This window comes from Rhinopithecus bieti, unplaced genomic scaffold, assembly GCF_001698545.2.
Source record: "Rhinopithecus bieti isolate Rb0 unplaced genomic scaffold, ASM169854v2 scaffold_26569, whole genome shotgun sequence".
Taxonomy (NCBI): Eukaryota; Metazoa; Chordata; class Mammalia; order Primates; family Cercopithecidae; genus Rhinopithecus; species Rhinopithecus bieti.
The window spans coordinates 251,603-276,068 of record NW_016811895.1 but is presented as its reverse complement, the minus strand read 5'-3'; the positions used below and the strand labels follow the sequence as shown (position 1 = coordinate 276,068).

Genomic DNA, 24,466 nt, shown 5'->3' with positions numbered 1-24,466 from the left:
ATCACCCAGGCTGGAGTACAGTGGCAAGATCTCAGCTCATTGCAAGCCCCGCCTCCTGGGTTCATGCCATTCCCCTGCCTCAGTCTCCCGAGTAGCTGGGACTGCAGGTGCCCGCCACCACGCCCGGCTAATTTTTTTTTTTTTTTCGTATTTTTAGTAGAGACTGGGTTTCGCCGTGTTAGCCAGAATGGTCTCGAGCTCCTGACTTTGTGATCTACCCACCTCGGCCTCCCAAAGTGCTGGGATTACAGGTGTGAGACACCGCGCCCAGCCAATTCTTTTGTACTCTTTGCCTCAAAATGTACATATTGCTTTTTGTAAAATTGTCTCAATTTCTATTGGAGTTCTAGCTTACAAAGTTGGCGTTAGAGATTTTTTTTCCTTTACATTGGCTGACTTATCAAGCTTTCTCAATTTACCCTTCCAGTATATAGCCAGGACAGATCTAAATTTTGATCCTTGTTTAAGGTGATCTGATGATTAAAGCAAGTGGCTCAGGCAAGTAAGTCTTCTCTCCGGGTTCTACTGTGAGTTTCACCATATAGATGGTTCTATGAATGACCAGATAAGTCACTCAGACTATAAATGTCTGACACTTAGAACTGGAGCTCCTCGGCCGGGCGCAGTGACTCACACCTGTAATCCCAGCACTTTGGGAGGCAGAGGCAGGCAGATTGCCTGAGGTCAGGAGTTCAAGACCAGCTTGGTCAACATAGCAAAACCCCATTTCTACTAAAAATACAAAAAATTAGCTGGGCGTGGTGGCATGCACCTATAGTCCCAGCTACTCGGGAGGCTGAGGCAGGAAAATAGCTTGGAACTTGGAAGCAGAGGTTGCAGTGAGCCGAGATCATAGTACTGCACTTCAGCTTGGGTGCTGGGTGACAGAGCGAGACCCTGTCTCAAAATAAATAAATAACTAAATAAAAATAATAAAAAATAAAGAAAGAACTTGAGCTCCTTTTCAGAAATATAACCTGAGTAGGAAAAGTTTTCCTCCAGCTTCAAGAGTTTCAGGCTACTTTGCTGAGGCAAACTTTCTGGACTAAAAGGGTACAATGGGCTGGGGCTCTTTTGGGGCAGAGAAAGAGAAGTACTCTGGGGCTCCATTCTTTGTTCTAGACTGCTGAAAGGCAAATACAGGCACTCAAAGTAGGAGGGATTTGGTCTAGTCATCTGGAGGAACGTTCTGATAGTATTCCTGTATTGTCTTTGGTAATCTCTCAGCCTGAGAGCTCTATGGTTTTTGTTTCTGGAAGAAGGGTGACAGACAAAGTGGCTTTTAGAAGGATCAGCTATCCCAGGATTTCTGCAGAAAGGAGGATAGTGGGAAGGAAGATGTGTGTGTGCATGTCTACTGGGCAGAGTTGAAAGGGTATTCCAATGCTTCTTTTTACTCCAGTTCTGGATGTCCATCGTGGCCACCACTATGCCCATACCCTGCGGAGGCTTCATGCCTGTGTTTGTGCTAGGTAAGTTCTGATGGGAAGCCTGGGGTCTTACTGAGAGTTGCAATCTAGGATACGGGAAACATAAGGAAAGGCCCAGGACGCTGGGAGTTTGTATTTGGTCTTAACACCCTAGGAGAGATTGGTTCTGAAAACAGAGAGCAAGGAACTTGGATCTTGTAACACCTTTTATCTTTCTTTCATCTTTTTAAGATAACTTCCTTTTATCTTTCCTCTAGGAGCTGCATTTGGAAGGCTGGTAGGAGAGATCATGGCCATGCTGTTTCCTGATGGTATTTTATTTGATGACATCATCTATAAGATCCTACCTGGGGGCTATGCAGTAATTGGTGAGAAACATTCCCACTTCCCTGTAATCAAATATTGAGTACTCCAGACTCCCACACTTAAACTCTCCCATTGGGTCTTCATTCTAGGCTACACAATACAGTTTTAATTTAGTGCTACTTAACTCAACTTATACTCAGATAACATACCTATGACTCTGAATCTCATTGTTTCTTATTGAACTTCTGTGAGCCTTAGTTTCCTCATGTGGAAAAGGGTCATAGGGATCAAATCAGATCGTAAGATTCTAGGATTGTGTCTGGATGTTTGATAAGGGTTCTATCTTTCCTTCCTAGGAATCATGGAACCAACAATGCAGGTGATTGGCTCAGGTTGCAGGCGATTGACTCAACCTGAGACGTGTTTATATTGATGGGGAGTTAAGAGCACAGGACTAAGAGCTAAGAAACATGGCTCTAGACTTCTCCTGCCACTTGTTATCAGTGACCATGAAGCAAGATAGCTGCTTCTGAGCCCTAGTTTCTTTATTCTAAAATACTTCTGAGATAGAGCTATGCCTAACACCAATAGAATCCTGGGATTATTGTGCTTCCTCCCTTCCTCACCAAAATTCCATAGCATCTAAGGCCATGCCTTCCCTAGATAGAGAATTGCTGACCAGCTTTCTAGCTCACTTGGTACCCTGCTCACCTGACATAGTTTCTTTATAAAACCCTCTTTCATCAATGAGGGTCACTGCTCTTGTTCTCCATCTTCATGACTCCCTGGCACACATGCCTCCCTTGTGAACATTTCCTTGTATACATGTCCTGTGATTGTTTATGTTCTGAAGTATGTTGTATGCAATATCCAGTAGTGTCATTCCTCCCTATATTTCCCTTTTGTGGTGCTTTCTTGCTTGCTCTCTCCCTTTCTTCCTTCCTTCCTTCCTTCCTTCCTTCCTTCCTTCCTTCCTGCCTGCCTGCCTTCCTGCCTTCCTGCCTTCCTTCTTTCCTTCTTTTCTCTCTTCTCTTCTCTTCTCTTCTCTTCTCTTCTCTTCTCTTCTCTTCTCTTCTCTTCTCTTCTTTCCAGAGTTTTGCTCTGTTGCCCAGGAGTGCAGTGGCACAATCTGGGTTCACTGCAACCTCTGCCTCCTGGGCTCAAGTGATTCCCCTGCCTCAGCCTCCCAAGTAGCTGGGATTACAGGCACATGCCACCACACCTGGCTAATTTTTGTAATTTTAGTAGAGATGGGGTTTCACTGTATTGGCCAGGCTGGTCTCAAACTCCTGGCCTCAAGTCATCCACTCGTCTTGGCTTCCCAAAGTGCTAGGATTATAGGCATGAGCCACCACGCTCGGCTGACTTTTTCTTGTTACATTTTCATATGTGCCTTCCTCTACATTTCCCCCATAGGATATCTCTTCCATATTTAAATAAGAAATATAGTTAATGCACAAGTGACTATTTTGGTTAGTGGGAAAACAATAAAAAATTAACAAGATAGATTCTATCTTCAGGGAGCTTATAGAATTATAAAGTTTCAGATCTACAAGGGCCTTAGAAATCACCTGAATGACACCTTTCACTTTATAGTTGAGAGCATGGGATTCCAGAGGAATTAAGCTCTACTCATTCCATTAAGAAATAGTAACAGCAGGATCTGACACAGTCTCACTGCTCCAAGTCCACAGCACGATTCTTGGGTTTTCACTCTATGTACTCATTAATTGTTGGCATTAATACCTAAAGCCCAACGTAAAAAAAAATGTCATAACTGAGTTGTAAAATGCTCAGTGAAGAGACCTGATACAGTGGCTTATGCCTGTAATCTCAGCACTTTGGGAGGCTGAGGCAGATGGATAACTTGAGGCCAGGAATTTGAGACCAGTCTGGCCAACATGGCAAATCCTGTTTCTACTAAAAATACAACAATTAGATGTGTATGATGGTGCTTGCCTGTAGTCCTGGCTACTTGGAAGACCAAGGCAGGAAAATCATTTGAACCTGGGAGGTGGAGGTTTCCATGAGCCAAGATTGCACCACTGCACTCCAGCCTGGGTGACAGAGTGAGACTCTGTCTCAAATAATAATAATAATTAAAAATAAATAAAATAAAATGCTCAGTGAATAATCATCCAAACTTTTAAAAGCAAGGAATGGATAGGACATCACTATCTTCATATTACAAATGAAAATTTTGGTGCACACAAAGATTTTGTAACTTGGTGAAAGTTATAGAATGAGATCAAAATGATGATTTTCTAAGAGTTCAGTATTCTAGTCCCTACTCTTGACAAATCATTATGAGTGTTGGCACTGACCAGGATCTTGTCTCTCATTCCGTGTTATTCCCATCCCATTCCCATATGTCCTCCTTGCTAAGAACGGTAGTCCTAACCTACAGGTGTATTCCTGTGTCATTCTAGGAGCAGCAGCGCTGACTGGTGCCGTGTCCCACACAGTCTCCACAGCTGTGATTTGCTTCGAATTGACGGGTCAGATTGCTCACATCCTGCCCATGATGGTGGCTGTTATCTTGGCCAACATGGTGGCTCAGAGCCTGCAGCCCTCTCTCTATGACAGCATCATCCAGGTCAAGAAGCTACCCTACTTGCCTGACCTTGGCTGGAACCAGCTCAGGTCAGGGGCACTAGATGGAATTAGTTCAGATCTGATGGGGAGAGTGGGAGGTTCTGAGGCTGAGATAGAGCTTAGGGCTAATGTTTGGAAACACTGTTTTAAATTATTATTATATTCTCATGCATTTAATAGGTATTGTGAGTGACTGAAAGTATGGCAAATCTTACGGGAGGAATGGAAGGGATAGGTATACGGTGGGGCTAACCCACCACGCTTTCTCCCTCCATAGCAAATATACCATCTTTGTTGAGGACATCATGGTACGTGATGTGAAGTTTGTTTCAGCTTCTTTCACATATGGGGAGTTGCGAACCCTGCTCCAGACCACCACAGTCAAGACTTTACCACTGGTTGACTCAAAAGGTCAGTGGGAAGGAAGGAAGCAGACTCCAGAGCTAGTGACCTGAATAAGTGTCACATAGAGGTAGAGGAGGCCCCGTGGTGGGGGCTTTGTCTTTAGGGGCCATCCAATGTGCTATGTACAAGGAAAGAAAAATTAAGCCATACACAAGCACAAAAAGACAGTTAAAAATCCAATTAAAAGGGCTGGGTGTGGTGGCTCATGCCTGTAATCCCAGCACTTTGGGAGGCCGAGGTGGGCGGATCACCTGAGGTCAGGAATTCGAGACCAACCTGACCAAAGACAGGAGAAACGCTGTCTCTACTAAAAATACAAAATTAGCTGGGCATGGTGGCGCATGTCTGTAATTAGAATCCGGGAGACGGAGGTTGCAATGAGCCAAGATCACATCATTGTACTGCAACCTGGGCAACAAGAACGAAACTCTGTAAAAAAAAAAAAAATCCCACTAAATATAGTCAATTCTCATAATTCATGGTAGTTACATTCAATTAAGTTTTAAGTTCAAATACTATACTGAACAATCGCTCCTAGGAAAAATACAGGCCTGGGTTCCTGTGAGTCTCTGGTCACATTTCCATCAACCAATCAATACATAACCTTGTTGTATGTGTGTTTCTGGTAAAGACACCTTATTTCATAGATATTGTTGATTAATTAATATTGAATTTGTGGCCAACGGCACTGTAACCCTTGCCTGAATTAAGCTTACTTAACACACATATTTTCTCAATAAGGCCCATCACAGCCTTCTTGCACTAGGAACAGTAGACAGCACTTTGACATTATATTTGGTGGCCATTTTTAGCAGCAAAATCACCAACACAAAGCACAAAAATGCAAAAAGGATGGCATTAAATAGACTACAAAATGAGCACCTGTTTACAATGTGAAAACTGAAACAAGAAGGTAGAGCACTGCTTTGTTCAAAGCACTGCTTTGTTCAAAGCACTGCTTTGTTCAAAGCACTGCTTTGTTCAAAGCACTGCTTTGTTCAAAGCACTGCTTTGTTCAACTTCAGCTGCGAACAGGGGCATCAGGCAACTAAAAATCTTTGTTGCTCTATGTATGCATGTCTGCGAATTACACTGAAAGCACCTCTACTATTGGTTTTGTGTTACAAATATATTTTAGTGACTAGCTGAATTCACAAATAGGGAATCCATGAATAATGACAATTAATGTAAATCCCATAGCTTCTTACATGGTTCCATTTGATGCTTAAGTAAGTCATGCTTGTTCTTTTAATGCCCAACTTATGGAAGAGTTCTCTCTCTCTCTCCTTCCTTCCTTCCTTTCCTCTCCCTCCTCCCTCCCTCCCTCCCCTCCTCCCTCACCTCCTTTTCTTTCTTTTTCTTTCTTTCTTTTTTCTTTCTTTCTTTCTTTCTTTCTTTCTTTCTCTCTCTCTCTCTCTCTCTCTCTCTCTCTCTCTCTTTCTTTCTTTCTTTCTTTCTTTCTCTGTCTCTCTTTCTTTCTTTTTTTGACAGAGCCTTGCTCTGTTGCCCAGGCAGGACTGCAATGGCAACATCTCAGCTCACTGCAGCCTCCATCTCCTGGGTTCTAAGTGATTTCCCTGCCTCAGTCTCCCGAGTAGCTGGGATTACAGGAACGCACCACCATGCCCTGCTAATTTTGTATTTTTAGTAGAGACGGGATTTCACCGTGTTGACCAGGCTGGTCTCGAACTCCTGAGCCCAGGCGATCCACCCGCCTCAGCCTCCCAAAGTGCTGGGATTACAGGCGTGAGCCACTGCGCCTGGCTTGAACTGTTTCATATGGAGGAGTGAATGGTTTGTAGTAAACAATAATTTCACATTTCTCTGCCTTCACCATCCTTTGACACCTCATCCTGCTTTGTATGATTTCTTATTGTCGTTTAAGTATCTATATCTTGTCTTCTCACTAAGCGGGCATTCCTTGAGAATAGAGTCTATGAATTCTATATACCCAGAGTGCCTTGTTATAGGTATCTACTAGATATTAAATGAATTCTTTCCTAATGTTTGAATTAGTGTAATTAAGAAAAATTATGTAGGGCCATTTAGAGCCATTAAGATTGTTAGTTCTGATTTCTGATAATCAGAATATCCAAATTTCTCAAATTAGAGTAATTCAAATATTTTCCCAAATCTCAGATACCTTCCACGTTCTACAGCAGAGGCTCTTTATTAGAGCAGGGGCACAGCCAAGAAGTGAGGGGCAAGGTTTTCATAATAATGACTGAGACCTAACAGTAGAATTCATCTCCATAACACTGCTGCGATGTCATGGCCTTAAAATTTAATAAAAATGTTAATTATAGTAGCAGAATTTCCATAATCATATAAAAGAATCTTCTCAGGAAAAGTAGGCATTTTGTTTTTATCCTAGCAGGGTTTTTTTTTTTTTTTTTTTTTTTTTTTTAGACAAAATCTTGCTCTTGTTGTCCAGGCTGGAGTGCAGTGGTGCGATCTCAGCTCACTGCAACCTCTGCCTCCTGGGTTCAAGCGATTCTCCTGCCTCAGTCTCCCGAGTAGCTGGGATTACAGGCGCCTGCCACCACGCCCAGCTAATTTTTGTATTTTCAGTAGAGATGGGGTTTCATCATGTTGGCCAAAGCTGGTCTCGAACTCCTGACCTCAGGCGACCCGTCCACCTCGGCCTTCCAAAGTGCTGGGATTACAGGCGTGAGCCACCGCGCCCGGCCCAGGTTTTTTAAGTGATGAAATGTCAGATACAAAAGGGAGAGTTCCCTTGTTTCCCTTCTTCCACGGAGAGATATAATGTTTGTATTGCTTATAGAGTTCTTTCAAAGCGTGATTCACGCCTCAGCTTATTTAAATGGCTTCTCATGTTTCTTTTTATTTGGACAGCATTGGTTAGCCTACTTAATTATCAGCTCACCTATCTGAAATCTATATAAGGCCTCATCAAAATAAATACAAATTAGCCCAATTAGTGCTCTACCAATTGGAATTGGCCGCGTACCTGCGAAATGGATGAAATAAAAGGGATTGAGTGAGGTTAATCTTGCAGGATTCTTAAAATGAGTTTGTAGGAAGCTGAGAAAGATATGGGGACGGGGGGCGGGGTGGCGCTTCTCCTGTTCATTCTCAGGGGTGCGGAGCGCGGTGGTGCGGGAGGGCTTGGAGGGGTTGCTCAGGCAGGGCGTCGATTTCCCTCAGATTCAATGATCCTGCTGGGCTCGGTGGAGCGGTCGGAACTGCAGGCCCTCCTGCAGCGCCACCTGTGTCCTGAGCGCAGGCTGCACGCGGCCCAGGAGATGGCGCGGAAGTTGTCGGAGCTGCCTTACGACGGGAAGGCGCGGCTGGCTGGGGAGGGGCTCCCCGGCGCGCCTCCAGGCCGGCCCGAGTCCTTCGCCTTTGTGGATGAGGATGAAGACGAAGACCTCTCTATGAAGAGCGAGGTGACCGCACCAGGAAGGGCCAGGGAGTGGGATAGATCAGGGGCAAAAGGAAAAGCGTCGTCTGAGCTGGGCTGGGCTTGGGACAGGGGTAGTTTCCCTGAAAGTAGGGGGAAGAGGGAGGGGAGAGGCTGGTAACTGAGAAAGCCAGAAATTCTGGGTCAGGTACCAAAGAGACGAGTGCCTCTGGGTCCAGGGACTAAAGAAGATAAGGTTGCAGATGACGGTCTCCTCGACAATTCAAAGGGATATAGGAATTTCTGAACTGGGGAGAAGAATAGAGTTCGCTTTCCCAGAACATCCACCGACTGGTAAAGGCAGTGAAGGCCCCACCCAGGCAGTCTCTGCTTCCAGGCTGAGATTTCTTACTCTTCCTTACAGCTTCCTCCTTCCCTTCCTCTCAACCCCTCTACTACTGCCCCTCTGTCCCCAGAAGAACCCAATGGGCCTCTGCCTGGCCACAAACAGCAGCCGGAAGCACCAGAGCCTGAAGGTGAGGCTCTTCCCTCATGCACCCCAACTCATGCCTTGTGGATTATCTCTGGTCACTTGGACCTGACCTTGACCTGCATGCAACTCCTATGTGGTGTGGGGTCGGGGGTGAGGCTGGGGGATTGAAGGAGGAAAGGGTTCTTGTTCATCAATTCTCCTTGTTACTGTCCCAGGGAGTGGGAGCAGAGGGTGATTTAGGACAGTGGAAGAGAGGGTGAGGTACCTGGGAAGTGCAGCTCTTTGGAGGCAAGTGTCAGGCACTGAGTGGGGCCCCTGGCCGTTTCCTGTTGCTTTGTGTCCATTTCCATCCACTCACCTTTCCTCTCAGGTCAGAGACCCTCCATCTTCCAGTCCCTGCTTCACTGCCTGCTGGGCAGAGCTCGCCCCTCAAAGAAGAAAGCAACCCAGGTGAGGAGATGTGTTTGGGATGCAGGGGAAAGGGAGCCTACCCTTGAAGAGTGAGAAACCCATGGTTCTTAAATCAGGAAGGCAGAGACCCCACCAAGGAGGAGGAGTTTAATCATATGGAAGGGATGATTAATGGAAAGGAGGCATCGGTGGTCCTGGCCAGGGAGGGATGGCTATTGTTTCATTGGGAACCACATGAACCGTGGGAAGAAAAGGGAAAGAACTTGGGCCTGTGTTTTTCTTCTCTAGGATTCCACAGATTTAGTGGATAACATGTCACCTGAAGAGGTGAGTAAGGGAAACCAAAACCTGGGGTAGATTGTTCTGTCAAATGAAGATATTGCTAATTTGTTTCTACCTTCTTTATTGTGTTGTCATGAAATAGAATGTGATCTAGATGGGAAGTATTTTGACAGGATGGAAATAAGGATGATTATGGAGAGATTAATGAGTGTGTGATGGGACATGGAGGTGTTCTCGGAGGGACACGTTATTTCAGGAGAAAAACTTTGAGCCTCCATGAGTAAATGGGGCCATGGTGCTAAGATGAGCCCCAGATCTTTTAGAGATTATGGACTTTCTGGATCAGGCAAAGCTTTAATGGAGGTAAAATGTCACCAGGAGGCTGGCACTAAAACAGCAACATGGAAGAAGAACATCAAAACTAAAATGGGAGGCCGGGCGTGGTGGCTCACGCCTGTAATCCCAGCACTTTGGGAGGCCGAGGCAGGCAGATGACTTGAGGTCAGGAGTTTGAGACCAACCTGGCCAACATGGTGAAACTGCATTTCTACTAAAATTACAAAAATTAGCCGGGCATGATGGCACACGCCTGTAATCCCAGGTACTTGGGAGGCTGAGGCACGAAAATCACTTGAACCTGGGAGGCGGAGGTTGCAGTGAGGTGAGATCGCACCACTGCACTCCAACCTGAGTGACAGAGCCAGACTCCACTTCAAAAACAAAACAAAACAAAACAAAACAAAACAAAACAAAACAAGAAAAGAAAAGAAAAAGGAAAAAAAAAAACCCAAAATGAGGAAATCTGCCCCTGGTGGAGGTTACTGTGCTGGATTGATCAGAGCCCTGAGACAGTGAACAACTGGAAAATGCTAGGCATTGCTACTGGGAAGAATTGAAAAAGGAAGAAAATAATGACCATGGTGCCTCATGGGGACAAACAAATGCCTACTTTCCTAAAAGAGGTGGTTATCCAATCTTCAAGAGAGAAAAGTCAAGCATTCTGAATGCACTTGGCTGTGAGGAGGGAACAGAACGTGGAATAGTGATTGGAAGTAGGCAGCTGAACGGTCCAGATCAGAACATACCGAGGGGTTGTGGAGAAACAACAACAAAAAATCCACTGGCAACTATTCCATATGGTAAAAGAATGCACAGTTTGCTGCAAACGCTGAAAACGTAAAGCTTGTAAAGTATGAAACTGACAAAAAAACACAGCGGATAGGATTTTTAAATAAACATCTTATTGGATATCCGGAATATATATGTGCTGACAATGAGAAGCATTACAGGGTTGGAGGAAGGTGTTGTGAGTGACAAGAGAGAAGGAAAACCTTCCCCACCCCTCAAAACACACACACACTTCTGACAAATGACTTGTGAAAAACTCAAATAGATGATCACAGAGGGAAAGGAACAACTATTCCTTCTGCCCACAAGCAGAAATCAGAAAGGCCATAACTGCAATTAAGGAGTACTTTGTTAGGTTGCTCAAACCAATAATAATAAGCTTTTCTTTTTTTCTTTTTTTTTTTTTATTTAATGCTCCAAAGATTGAAAACCAGCTAGTTTATCAGTGTGGCTATCAAATGACCACTGGAAATAAAGTGTAGCCAGGGATTAAAAATAAGACAGACCATCATTTCTAGCTTATGTCTTTCCCAGAGAGGACTTCAAGGAGCTACCAACTACCATGTGACCCACTGAGACATTTTAGAGGGATAAGATCCAATAGGAGTTGAAATTCAAGATATTTTGAACACAATTTTCAGACCAGATGATACCCTTGACAATATCAAGATGTTGATATTGACCAAAAAACAGTATGGGGGCAGTATGGGAATATTGAAAGATTCAATTATATGTTGCCAGAAGTCCCTACTAGGATTTGTTTAATTCTGCATACTCTGGAGTACACACAGAGCTCTGTTTCTAACTGGTACCGAGCTTATTCAAGTAGTGGAACACATCAGCCTCAACAGCAACATCCTGCATCCCTTGGGCAAAAGCTGGAGATGTACCTGGAATACAAACAGCAGTCAAAGTTAGAAGCCCAGCTCCACCAATTACTGTGTAATCCTGGGCAAATGACTTCCACACTGTGCCTCTGTTTCCTCATCTATAAAGTGAAGATAATGATAGGGTTATTGGAGAAGAGTAAATGAGCTAAGACGGGTATGGCAATTAGAATAATGCTTGGCAAAGAGGATGTACTTGATAATCATTCACTGAAAATGTTGGCGTGTTATTTTTAAGGAAAGGCAAAAATGGAACGTAAGGCCACAGATAATCATAGAAAAGACCAAGAGGACGGGATGGACCAAACCATTTGGCAAGGTCTAGCCCCCATCCTATATCTAAATCTTCTCTACAACACACCTGCTAAGTGGTCATCCATCCTATGCTATGTAACCCTGTGTAATCCATTAGTCAGGAAGATGAGAGTATAGAGGAGGCATGATTATAATCCAGAAATATCAGGACAGGACAGGTGGAGTGAGCATCACTATGGGCTACACACTAGATCCTAAATCTATATAATGCCCTTTGGTGATGTTCTCTGAAGTCTGAGAGGTGTAGATTTGGACAAATAGGAAAATAGAGTTCTAGATCATTCAGAGGGTACTGACTGAAAAGAGATTTTAGAAATGTTAGAAAAATGTATGAGAGCCAGGTATGTAATGGATTATTTGGACTCTTGGGAATTTTGGTGTGCATATCTAAAGTCAAGAGGATGGTTGGCCTTTGTGCCTTAATGCTTCTGTCATAGACAAAAACAAACAAACAAAAACCGGCTTTGCTCAAGTCAACTAAGTGCCATGAGGTCCAGTATAGCTCTTCAGTTTCAACAAGTGCTCACCATGGTTCCCTGCATGAGAGGTGATGTGCTAGTTTCTTCACAATATACAGCAGCCAATACCACATAACACTCAAGACAAGTGCAAAGGTAAGACAAATGCCAATACAGCAGGAAGTATGGCCAATGTCATTTCTGAAAAGGTGAGACCAGCTAATACTATGAGAATTTAAAAAAGGGGAGAAGCATGTCTGATTGGGAGAGTCAGGAAATACATACACTGCAGGGACAGGGTAGGGCAGGTAAAGGAACTCCAGATGGTCAGAACAGCAAAGACAAAGGGGAAGGCGTGTTTGAAGAGCAGAAAGCAGTCTGGTTTGATTGGAGCCCCACGTCTTATAGTAGTAGTGGAAAATAGATGGGAAAGATAGGTTGGGAATAACAAATGTTTGGGATGCCAGGGGATGGGAGAGTTGGGGCCTAGAACAGGGAGGGATGTTCTGGGTACCTGGGGGTTGCAGGGTAGGTTGGGGGTTCCTGATGAGGAAGGGCAGAGAGGCTCTGTCCCCGGGAAGAAGGAGGAGGGCCTCTGATCTGGGGGATCTGTGATCAGTTCTTGCATGTTTCCAGATTCTGGGCAGGGGTTAGGAGGGCTGTTTGGGATGAAAATCAGGTATCTGGGGTGAAAGGAGGTTCCGTGATTTTTGTGACTTTCATCCTCTGGCTGACAGATTGAGGCCTGGGAGCAGGAGCAGCTGAGCCAACCTGTCTGTTTTGATTCCTGCTGTATTGACCAGTCTCCCTTCCAGCTGGTGGAGCAGACAACCCTGCACAAGGTGAGTCCTTTGCTGACTGCTCAGGGCTGCGGGGAAGGCAGGAGAGCTGTGGGCCAAGGAACATGCACTGACCTGTGCTCTTCGTCCTCAGACTCACACCCTGTTCTCACTCCTCGGCCTCCACCTCGCTTATGTGACCAGCATGGGGAAGCTCAGGGGCGTCTTGGCCCTGGAGGAGGTAATCACGATGTGTCCCATTTGAGCAGCAGGAGGGAGGCTGGGCACAGGATAAGGGGATGCAGGGAGGACAGAGGGGATATTAGCATCTCAGAAGTCCCCTCAGATTCCCTTCTCTATTTCTTTTTTTTTTTTGAGACAGAGTTTCGCTCTTGTCACCCAGGCTGGAGTGCAGTGGTATGATCTCAGCTCACTGCAACCTCTGCCTTCCGGGTTCAAGTGATTCTCCTGCCTCAGCCTCCCGAGTAGCTGGGATTACAGGCACCTGCCACCATACCTGGCTAATTTTTTGTATTTTTAGTAGAGATGGGGTTTCACCATGTTGGGCAGGCTGGTCTCGAACTCCTGACCTCAGGTGATCTGCCCGCCTCGGCTTCCCAAAGTGCTGCGATTCCAGACGTGAGCCACCAGGGCCCGGCTCCCCTCTCTATTTCTTATGCAGAGATTGGAGGGGGTAGAGGAAGCAGCCAGCCGAGGTAGAGGAGACTACAAAGCCCGTTATGGCCACAGCCCTGAAGGGAATGGAATTCTCCACCCCAGATGGGGCCCATGTGATCTTCCGTAGATAGTGTGGGTTTGAGATGGGGTTCCAGGCATGAGTCACTGTTTCTCGGGGATGTGCTTTGGGGAAAGCTGTGGAAATAGGGCAGTGGGGGGATGTGGCTGCAGGTGGTGACTAGGAAGGAAGAGGTCACCCAAGGGTCTGAGTCTGGGCAGGCGGATCTTTTGTCACGCCCCTTTTCTTGTCCTTCTTCTGTCTTCTTTATCTGATTGTTCCTTATTGTCTGTTTCTCTTTCTCCCCCTTTTGCCACTCTGTATCTGTCCTGTTCTTTTCTCCTTTCATCGTATCTGTTCTTTTCTGTTTGTCTCTCACTGCCCCCATCTTTTTTCTTTTTCCAACTTTTTACCCTCTTTTCCTTTCCCACTGCTCTTCAGCTACAGAAGGCCATTGAGGGGCACACCAAGTCTGGGGTGCAGCTCCGCCCTCCCCTTGCCAGCTTCCGGAACACGACTTCAACTCGAAAGAGTCCCGGGGGACCCCCACCTTCTGCAGAGAACTGGAACCTGCCTGAGGATAGGCCTGGGGCCACTGGAGCAGGGGATGTGACTGCTGCCTCCCCAGAGACCCCTGTGCCATCCCCTTCCCCAGAGCCCCCTCTCTCCCTGGCCCTAGGCAAGGTAGAGGGTGAGCTGGAGGAGCTGGAACTGGTGGAGAGTCCAGGGGTGGAAGAGGAGCTGGCTGACATCTTGCAGGGCCCCAGCCTGCGATCCACAGATGAGGAGGATGAGGATGAACTGATCCTTTGACCCCCTCCCACGACCTCCTCATAAAGACTGTCCAGAGGCCCAGTCTGAGGGTGAACTTGTGTGGGGCAGGGTGCATCCTGAATGTGGCGAGGTCATGCCACATTCCATGCCTCTTTCAGGAATTTTTTAATGTGATAGTGATAGTCTTAAAGGAGGAATCAGCATTTAGGCAGGGAGGAGCCTTGGTCAATTATTTCGACTATTCTCCTCATTCCCAGCCAGGCAGGTGGCCCTAACCCTAGCAAAGCACCCCTGATATTCCATGGGGCTTCCTGAGTGTTCCTGGTATGCAGGAAGGGAATCCCCTGCCTCTCTCTGCCTCCCGCCCCCCCCCCCGCAACAATTCCCCAGTGCTCTTGTCCCAGTACTGTGCTATCTGTGCCTCAGTGTCTACAAGAGGTGGGGTGAGGGGAGGCCCAGAATGACTGTGGCCCTGTAAGTGCCATGTTGGAGGAGGGGATGGGACCATCCTATGGCCTTAGGCACTGACCACCCCAGAATGTGCCTCCAGGCCAGCCACAGCCGCTTCTCTTGGAGCCCTGTGCTGGCCCACATCCGCTCCTGCAATCTGCCTCTGACCCCGATGCGTCTCCAGGCCAGGCCGTGACTAGGGCACTGAGAGAAGCAGGTGCCCTGTTGCCCAACAATCGTGCCCCCACGGTGTCCGCTGACTCCCTCTGGCAGAAAACCTTCTATTCCACAGCACAGCTTCCTCGCCCTCCAGTGTCCAGGTTACTCCCTAGGAAACACATCCTCCCTCTCTCCACTGTAGTTATTGACTTGTCCTGCCAAAGGTCAGCTCTGCCCTGGAGCTGCTCTAGCCAGGGCCTCTCCTGCCAAGAATCAGGGCTCAGAGCAGCTAGGTCACTGGGTCACTCAGACACCAGCCCCCTCTTAGACTGGTCCTTGAGATGCCTCTCCTAGGGGTGGAGAGTTAGGAGCTAAGCGTCAAGATGGCAGGGCTCTTGAGTGCTGCCTGCACTTGGGACAGTCACATTTTCATCCTCCCCAGATCAGCAGCAGGAAGCCTGGCTGTGCACTCCATTAGCGCGTTTTCTCTACAAAGGGAGGCCAGGTGTTGTGAGCATCCCCAAACCCTTGCTCCGTACCCAAGGTTTTTCTCCCCAACCTTGCCATCCCGTATGCCTTGCTTAATTCTGCCATTGTGCCCCCACTCCGACATTCTCCTCCTTTGCCTCCCCTGTTCCCAGTCTCCTCCATCCCCCAAATAAGACAGTCACAGTCAGAGGATGCCACCATGTTCTGTTTAGTGTCATTGAACACAGCCTGTAACCTTCTCCAGCATCACATCCCTCCTACTTCCCAGGCCAAGAGAGACGCTGAAGCCTGGGTAGGGGACTGGCAGTGGGCATTTGAGCCCATGCCCTTGTGTACATAATCTATAGTATTTATATATATTGATATAGAATTCTCTCTGTAATATATGTCATAGAATCTCTCTTGGGCCTGGGGTGGGAATGTCACATTAAGAAAACATGCTAAGACTGGCCATAAAAATGGATATTTCCCAGACCTGGAAGATGGTGTGTGGGATGTATAGGTGAGGTCGAGGAGAAGATACTAAACTCATTCCCCAGGATCCCCGCTTCAACACGAGGACAAGAAGGAAGGTGTGTGGGGGTGGAGGGGGCAATGGAGGGGAGGAATGGAAGATTTGGATTTTCATTTAATAAAGTCATTTGAAAATGAAAGTGCCCCCCCCCCCCCCAAAAAAAGAAAATCATTTAGCAAGAGCAGTTTCAGTCACAAGAATATAAAAACAGCCCTGTTCCAGGACTGCTGTAAAACGTGCTGCACAGCCTTAACCCCAAAGGAAAAGCCACCCTTTCCCACCCCGCAACAGCCTCTTCCTGCACATGCCCCTCCCCACCCCCTGAAATAGGCGATAAGCAACCCCCATGCACCCTGCCCCCAGCACCAGAAGAGTCCTAAGATGGTCCCAGGCCAGCTCCTCAGTCTCTCTCTTCAGAGCGGGTGGGAGCTCCTTGCAGAAGACAGACCCCCACCTGACTTCTGTCTGCAGCAATATGCCAGCACCCTGGGGACACCAGGTTCATGTATGAACCCTGCTAGAGTCCTTCAGACCTTTAGTCATCTTTTGTCAGGGACCATGTGGCTTCCTTGGGAAAGGGAAGGAGGAACGAAAGCTGCTGTGATCTACCTTTCCTAACCCCCAGGCCTGAGCAAAAAGGAACTGTTAATGAATGAACGCACTCAGTGGGTGAGATGTCCACTGTGGTCTGGGGGGATAATATGGGCACTGAGAGGATGAGATGACAGGAAGAGGTGATGTGGGAATAGCGCACATTGGAGAAGGTGAGGAACCAGGGACCCCGAGGAAGGAAGGTCACATGAACATGCAAAACCCCAGAGCTTGCAGCAGGAGATGGGTGGGGAACAGCTGCCAGGGCGGGCATGCTAGACCACCTCTCAGAGTTCCTGGAAATGAGGTCCTGGGACACGGAGTTAGCACATGTTAGCAAGTGCAAGAGGACTCTTCCCCTGTACAGGCAGGATTCAGTTCGATGACTGCACCTGCCTTGGCTCACCTTGCCTAAGCCCACGTTTCCTCCAAAAACCATCCTCAGGATAACCATTGTCCCCCTTCCAGAGAAGACACGGAACCCCCTGCCCTGCTTGCATCCCAGGAGCATGTGTAGGAGAGTATGAACTTGGTGGCAGAACAGGATCAGAGATGGACAGAAACACCCCAACTCTCAACTTCCTCATTATAAAATAATAAGTTCCAGGACCTGGGGGTGAGGGCAAAGTTTGTGCCCAGGGTTGGGAGAAGACGACAGTGCTCCCTTCCAGCAGGGGATGCAAGTGGTAGAACTCCTGACAGAGTGTGGGTAGGACACAAGCCTGGGAGCTGGAGCCTTGGAAGGGCGTGAAGAAAGAAGGAGATAGGGCAGTGAGCCTCTTAGGCCTCTCTCTCCTACCCAAACTCTGCCTGCGCCAAGGGCTGGGGAGGGACTACCCTGGCAGTGGCAGGGCCAAGTGCTCTCCAGCCCCACAGCACCGCTGCTTCGCTCCGCCCATCCTCTGCCTGTGCTCTTACAGTAGTGCTGGGGTGCATATGCTGCTCAGTCCCCACCAGCATGGATGCCAAGTGTGGGAGGGCAAGCTTGTGTCTCACCATACACCATCCTGGAAGGAAGAATCCGTGAATTTTCCTGTCTTCCTCCGGTAGGAGGCCTGGGGAGGCAGGGAGGACAGCTGTGAAGCTGTTTGGGAGTCCTGGGAGGAGCTGAAGAAGGGGCAGAAGGTGCCAAGTGCCCACCCTGGCCCTCAGCTGCAACCCTGACTGGCTGAGGGAGTGACAGCACCGGACTCCTCCCTCCACCCCACTCAACCCTGAGTGCCCAAGAAGTTATAAAAATGTAGAAAAGGCAAAGAGAAAAATGTAAACAGCTTCAGAGGACAGGGGTGGATAGGGGGAGACAGCCCTCATGCTCCCCCCGCTGTTGGCGACACCTGCATCCTGCGTTGGTGTATCCAAGACGGGTGTCCCCGCACCCTCCTCAGGGCCAGGCTCCGGGAGCAGGGATGGAAGAAAGCTGAAAGGGAAGCAAGAGCTGGAGCAGCCAGCCCCAGCTGGGTCTTTTCCCAGATCCTTAGGATCCTCCTTTCAGCCATGGGATATTCAAGATCCCAGAGCAAGGGGCTGTGTTTGTTCTTGGTCTCCTCAGTGACTCTCTTGTCTCTGGGCAAGCCTTGATAGAAAGAACCACGTCTGTGCCCCCTGTAGATCTCAGCTGCCACGTCCACCTCTTCCTCAACTCCTGATCTCAGAAGCCAAATGACCCGCTGAGGCAGCCTCTCCACCCTCCACATGGATGTGCCCTTCAGGCAGCCTCCCCTGCACCTGTCCAGCCATGTCCAACAGCCCCTAAGTTCTGTTCTCTCAGTAAGGATGAGCTGGGGCCACAGCCAGAGAAAACAGAGTTGGGAAAAGCAAGAGTGAAATGGAGAAAGGAGGCATTCAGACAGCACAGTTACGGCTCCTGGAAGACGAAATCGGGGAGTGAAGAACTGCGATCCAGTCTTGAGCACAGCTGCACTGCCCCCGTCCTCAGGGTGCACACACTGGAGGCTTTGTCAGCACAAACCCAGAAGCCCGCAGCCCAGGTCCTTCTCCATAGCCACATCAAGCTCATGGCCATCTAGTTGCCCAGGTCTCAGTTCCCAGGCCTGTGGGTTTCTAGAGTGTAAGCCTGGATAAAATCCCATCCTGGTCCTCCATTTCCGGGAGAGGACTGGAAGCTCCTGGGTTCCCCAATGTTGTCTGCCCGGTTTCAGCTGTACTGCTGGGGGGAGGGAATGTATGGGTCACAGCCATGGCCCTCAGGTGGGAGTGGAAGGCAGGGCATTGGGGGAGGAAGCTAGTTGTTGGTCTCGCCTTCCTCCTCATCAAATGACTGCACACCTGAGGATGTGACGTCAGACACCTTCCGGCTGAGAGCGGTAGACATCTCAGGGTCTTCTCTTGGGGAAAGTGACTCCAGATCCCGGCATCCTGCATCCTCTTCCTCCTCAGGGGCCAATGGCCTCTTCTCCTCCTCGGCAGGGCCTCTTGCCAGGTCCACCGCACCTACCCCTGGAGCCCAGTCAGTGTCTCCCCCCAGCAAAGGTGGAGGCTCCAGAGCAGAGTATCCTGAAGCCGGTTGGGAAGGTCCCATTTCATGCAAGCTGGGTTGTGAGTCATCAAATGCAGGCCCAAGATAGGATCCTGTGGCTGGAGAGGCAATGAGGGACTGGTCGCTGGCTTCCCAGGCATCTGACGACCCCAGACAGTACATACCCTGGGACACGTAAGAGTGAGGCCATCCATCCATGGGGGCTTGAGCCAGGGCATCTGGAAAAAGAATCCTGGGGGTCAGTGGGGTCACAAAATGTCAAGGGCAGGAACGACAGCACAGACAGCACAAGAGACAGCTAAGAGACAGCACAGAGAACCGGGAGTAAGACACAAAGCCCACAGGGAGGAAGGAGGACAATGGGAAAGCCGAGATGGACAAGGAAGTCTTAAAAGAATGGAGCTGAGTGGAGGCAGCTGAGATAGTTGGGGAGGCCTTTCAGGCTCCAGAGGTTGGATTCCGGAACATCTCTCACCCTGACTCTCCATCAATTCCTGGTAGTTGTCACTGTAGTTACAGCCCAATGGCTCCTGGGTGGAGTTCACACTCATGTCCTCACCATCCATGGAAGACCAGGCCATGAGTGTGGCCTCAGAGATAGCAAACTGCTCCATGACACCTGCGGGAAGAAATGCAACGACCACAAAATACCTCAGGAAATCCTTAGACACGTGCGTGGGGTAGGAAGACATCTTAGTGCAGCATTGTTCAGTAGAAATACAGTGCAAGCCACTTATATCATTTTAAGTTTTCCAGTCACCACATTTAAAATTAAAAAGAAACAGGTTAAATCAATTGAAATAATAGAACTTATTTAATTCGATATATAAAAAGATTTTCATCTCAACATATAATCGAAATAAAAGTCATTAATGAGATATTTTACATTCTTTTATTTATATGAAGCATTTGAGATCCAGCTGGTATTTTACACTTAAAAGCACATCTCCATTCAGAAGAGCCACATAGCAAGTTCTCAATAACCACATGAGGCCAGTGGCTAATGTACTGGACAGCACAGCCTTTGCGTATGTCCCCAGAGAAGGGAGTATTGTGGGGACTTCCTAAAAGTCAGATTTAGGATTCCTAGGGGAAAGAGTTAGGGGTCTTCTGGTGAGATATCCTAAGAGATTCAAGTTCGGGATTTCCAGAAATTTATCTTTGGAGGTTTTTAGGAATTGCAATCTAGAGAGTAGATTTCAAGATCAACAGAGAGCCCCAAGAGAGCATCATGGGCTTGTGGGTCCACCATGATATAAAACTGGAAGTTCAAGGGATTGGAAGGAAAAGGGGATGGGTAGACTTGAGGATCCCTATTCTAGTCAAATCCATGAGCGCGTTCAAGCTGGTACTGCTCCTGCCACCCCACCCTACATGTTTGTGACCCTCTTCACTGATATTTCTCCTCCCACCCATATCACCAACACAACGATACTTCCTTTCTCTTCCAGACCTATCCCTTTCTAGGCATCTTATTTAGAGCTGCACTAGGGCTTGGCCACTCTTGTAGGCACATTGCATGCCTGTTATCAGACCTACACTACTTTCCTGGAATTAAACCTCTTCTGTAGGCCTCCCATCTCCTCACACAGTTCCCTTAATCTTTTAGTGGCTGTCACAAGTAATGAGTCTAGTAGGCGAATTCATAACTCGAAATGCTAAGCGGCAAAGGCTAAAAGAGATCCCCAAGGTCTTTCTTTCTTTCTTTCAAAGACCAAGGCCTGCCCATTTTTTTTCCTGCACTCGAGGGAGTTCAGGGTTTGGACAGTCTCATGATGAGGAGAGAAGGCATCTGGGATGGGTGAACCCACAAATCCCCATCTAATTCCACTGATTTTCTGAGATGATTATAAAATATGTTTAAGAGCACTTATTTGAATTAGCACATCAAAATATTTAGAATTAGAGCTGTTTGGGAAATGTGAATCCATGGTCAAAATATGGATGGAGCTAATTCTGCCACAGGGGATGAGGTTGGAGGCCATCCACCTCATCCTGAAAATGTGTCTCTTGAGGCTTTAGGGTACACTACCTGCTAGAAAACGTGCCTCCTTCTCGCCATCGCTGAGGTCGGAGTAGGCATCCGTATCCCTGCGCACGGCCTCATGGCTGTGTTGTGGCTGAACAGCTGGTGTCTTCCCCCAGCCCTGCCACTCAATCATGTGGGCCACCCGGCCTTGCCCCATGGCTGTGGGCTTTGTCACATGGTCTTTCATGCTCCGTGAGATCCCTACAGGGCCAGACATTTCCCACATCCTCCAGAATATCACACAGTACCCATAACCAGACCCTCCCCATTCCTCCCACGGCAGCCCCATGAGACTCCATCCCACTGGGGCAAGCTCCCCTAAGGACTCCATAGATAGGGTGGTGGGGGGAATGGCCTGGAAGATGGGAGGCTTGACAGAAGGGTGAATAGGTCAGGGTGTGAGGATGAGGGTCTTCATCAACCTCGAAGGAGCAGGGAGACTGAGCCAAGGAGTCTGTCAGCATTATTTTGTCTGAAGGCATTCCTACATCGGGAGTCTCACCTGAGAACGACGACTTGGCCAGGGCCCCAATGCCATAGGCGTTAGAGTTTCGCTTAAGCTTCGGAAGAATGGAAGTGGTGTCCTCCATGGAGAGCTGGGATGGGAACGTGGGAGGAAGGGCAGAGAAATAAGAAGGTATGGGCGTGCTTTATACTTGGAGAAGGTTCATGGTTTCCAGGAAAAAGCATTTGAGCTAGGGCAGATGATAAGGAAAGCTACTATACCCAAGAGTCCCAAGGAGGGATATACCCCCAGTGCCCTGGGAAGCTGGGGCACAGGTTGAGAGTGTGAAGGCTCACAGTGCCTGTTGGAGCCAAGGAATACCGTGCTCGTTGGAAGGTGCAAGGGAGAAGATAAGGAGGAGGATTTCGGGAGGATGGGGAGGTCTGGGGGCAGCTGCACTCACGTTGATGCCGTCCCAGGAGAAATCAGTTCGAGTTTGCTGTGAGGAGAGAGGAAAGGGAATGGGCATCCCAGTCACTCGCAGGAATGCAAGGAAGCCCCCTTCCTCAGAGGGTCTTCCACGAGTGCGGGATGTGAGGGCTTTCCTGAGGTTGACACCACTGACTGGGTTCTCCGTGTGGACTGCTTGGCATGTGCTGTGAGAAATGTTCTGTAGAAGTGTCAGTCTGAAGGAGTGTTTGGGTTGTTGCCTTGGAATTGAGGAAGTGCAGGCAGCTAGAGACTTGGGGTGGCTGAGTGAGGTCTCACCTCAGTCGATGGCCGATGAAGGCTGCTCCCGTGCAGTGAGCTGGTGCTGTCCATGTTGATTTGATCGACATCCTTCAGGCCCTTCCAATCCACTGCAATCACCTCGTTCCCTGAGGGGGCCAGAAAGTTAGCTGCCCGCCCTCACCTCCCTGTGCAGCCGAGGTGACACCCTGGGGTCAGCCCTTCACACTCCTCCCTTACCCCAGCTGCCCATTTCTTCTTATATTCCTGCGCTCTCCAAATTCTAGGAGAGTCAAGTGGTAAAGCTGAGCCCAAATATCCAGTTTTAGCTCAACCAAGAATAGCTTACTCAGAAAAAGTGATATATGGCCTTATTTGTTGTTGTTTATGTGGAGGGGTCAGAGGGGTCAGAGGTTTTATCAGAAAATCAATTCTTATTTCTTCCTGAGGACTCTTGGAGGGTTTCTGTATGGGAGCTGGGCTTTTTCTCTATTACAAGTCTATAGGTAAGGGCAGAACTGCTCTAGTGAAGGGCTTTTCTCTATGCTTAGGGTGGCAGGGATGTGTCTTCCACTGTGGGCCCTTCCTAAGAGTCCGTGGGTCTGACTGACTGGAAGAGGACTTCCTGGGAATTGAGGCAGGAGTTGGATAGCAAGGAGCTGGGTGTGTCCTCCCAGAAACAGTGCACAGAGAAGCCAAGGATGACCTGGAGGCATTCCACCTGACTGTGGGGAGACAAGTGATGGATTAAAGTGGAGGGAAGGTGGGGAGCACAAGGAGAAAAGAGAACTTTTTAAAATAGGAATTAAGAAAATAGGAATTCAAGTCAGAGAGAAGACAGAAGATGGTGGGAGGGGTGGACAGGGTCTGAGGGCTGAGTGGGAAACTGCAGGACCCAGGGGAAGGAGGGTCCTTGTTAGAGCCGGGACAGAGCTCCTGGTGGAGGGAGACTCCTGGACTGAGGGCAGGATGGTGCTTTGGGAAGTCTTGGGAAAGAACTGCTTGGGTCTTCGTAAAGGGACTATTCAAGCATCAGATGGCTGCCTGAACCATCTGACCATACAGACCCTCTATACTTACGAGGTTTTACAATTGTGAGTTTAGAGGTCGGCTCCATTTTTGGGAAGGGGAGCACTGAATGGGGCTGGGCACGAGGAGGCGTTCCGCACATCAGCAGGGGTGGGGGAAAGGAAGGGGCTTGTGGTGAACTGGACTGAGGAGGGAGGACCCTCCAAAGTTGGCCTGCTCTTCCCTGGGGCTCCGCGGGGTGGTGACTGGGGGAAAAGAGAAAAGATGGCCCTCGGGACACAGCAGGAATGGGGCAGGCGGAGAAGAGCCTAAGGAGAAGGGAGACAGGGAAGGGCAGCGGCGGGGGGAGAGGGGAGCGGGAGGTGGCCTTTGTGGGAGACGGAGAGCTGAGTCAGAGCTGTGGGGGGCAGCGGGGAGGGAGAGAGCCAGGGAGAAGGGGTGAAAGCAGAGGAGGAGGGGGTATCCATGGAAATAAACCGGTCTCAGGGAAATCAGGCCTCTGGAGAGTGAGTTTGTTTGCAATAATAATACGAATTATTCTCTCAGCCTGAGGTCACCAGGAGGTGTGGGCGGGAGAAATTGGGAGCTGGAAAGGGGAAGAATGGGAGGGGGGTGGGAGAGGGCTGGATGAATTCCTGAGCGGCGAGAGTGGAGTGGATGCCTGGGTGGGGGTCTGGGGAGGTAGCCAGGCAGAAGCTGGAGGGAGAAGGTGGATTAGGAGGCGCCTCTCTTCCCTCCCCGCGTCAAAGGTAAATAAAGAGCCTGCCCCGCCCCGCCGGCCCCCGCTGACAGGTGCCGGCGGGTCCCCGGCTGCCGAGGCAGGGCCGGCCCCACCCTCCCGGGCCGCGGGCTTCCGACCCCTCTCAGCGCCTGGAAGCCCCCACCTCCTCCCCGCGTCCCCCAGCCCCTTCCTTCCACCTGGCCCTGGCCCGGTCCCTCCGGGCGTGGAACCCGGGCTCATCCCGCCCCCGCCCCAGAGGGAAAACGCACGTGAACAAAGCGAATCGGAGGAGGCAGGAAAGACAGAAAAAGGCAACGGAGAGGGAGAGAGATGGGGCAAAGCACCCGAGCCAGATGGAGGCGGCGGCGGGGGGTGGCGTGGGGGGGCGTGCGAAAGAGACTCGGGGCTGGCGCGGAGGCCGGGGGTCCTTCGCGGGGGGCTGCTCCGGAG

General features: G+C 49.0%; 2 protein-coding genes across 2 annotated transcripts in view; one reads left to right on the top strand and one right to left on the bottom strand.

Moving 5' to 3' along the window:
- CLCN1 (chloride voltage-gated channel 1) overlaps positions 1 to 16,756 on the top strand; it is a 39,619-nt gene extending 22,863 nt beyond the window's left edge. Inside the window, 11 exon segments of the mRNA XM_017895278.1 lie at positions 1,403 to 1,472; positions 1,688 to 1,798; positions 4,166 to 4,379; positions 4,609 to 4,742; positions 7,905 to 8,146; positions 8,525 to 8,636; positions 8,964 to 9,043; positions 9,293 to 9,331; positions 12,812 to 12,916; positions 13,008 to 13,094; positions 14,031 to 16,756. Coding sequence (XP_017750767.1) covers positions 1,403 to 1,472; positions 1,688 to 1,798; positions 4,166 to 4,379; positions 4,609 to 4,742; positions 7,905 to 8,146; positions 8,525 to 8,636; positions 8,964 to 9,043; positions 9,293 to 9,331; positions 12,812 to 12,916; positions 13,008 to 13,094; positions 14,031 to 14,402 — 1,566 coding nt within the window. The 3' untranslated portion in view covers positions 14,403 to 16,756.
- Positions 15,654 to 23,397, bottom strand: FAM131B (family with sequence similarity 131 member B). The gene is made up of 7 exons (XM_017895285.1): positions 23,347 to 23,397; positions 22,306 to 22,415; positions 22,001 to 22,036; positions 21,595 to 21,688; positions 21,096 to 21,293; positions 19,539 to 19,682; positions 15,654 to 19,281 (listed from the first exon to the last, which is right to left on the bottom strand). The coding sequence occupies exons 1-7, from the start codon at positions 23,381 to 23,383 to the stop codon at positions 18,809 to 18,811; spliced, it is 1,092 nt and encodes a 363-aa protein (XP_017750774.1). The 5' UTR covers positions 23,384 to 23,397; the 3' UTR covers positions 15,654 to 18,808.
- Positions 23,398 to 24,466: the final 1,069 nt, after the last annotated feature.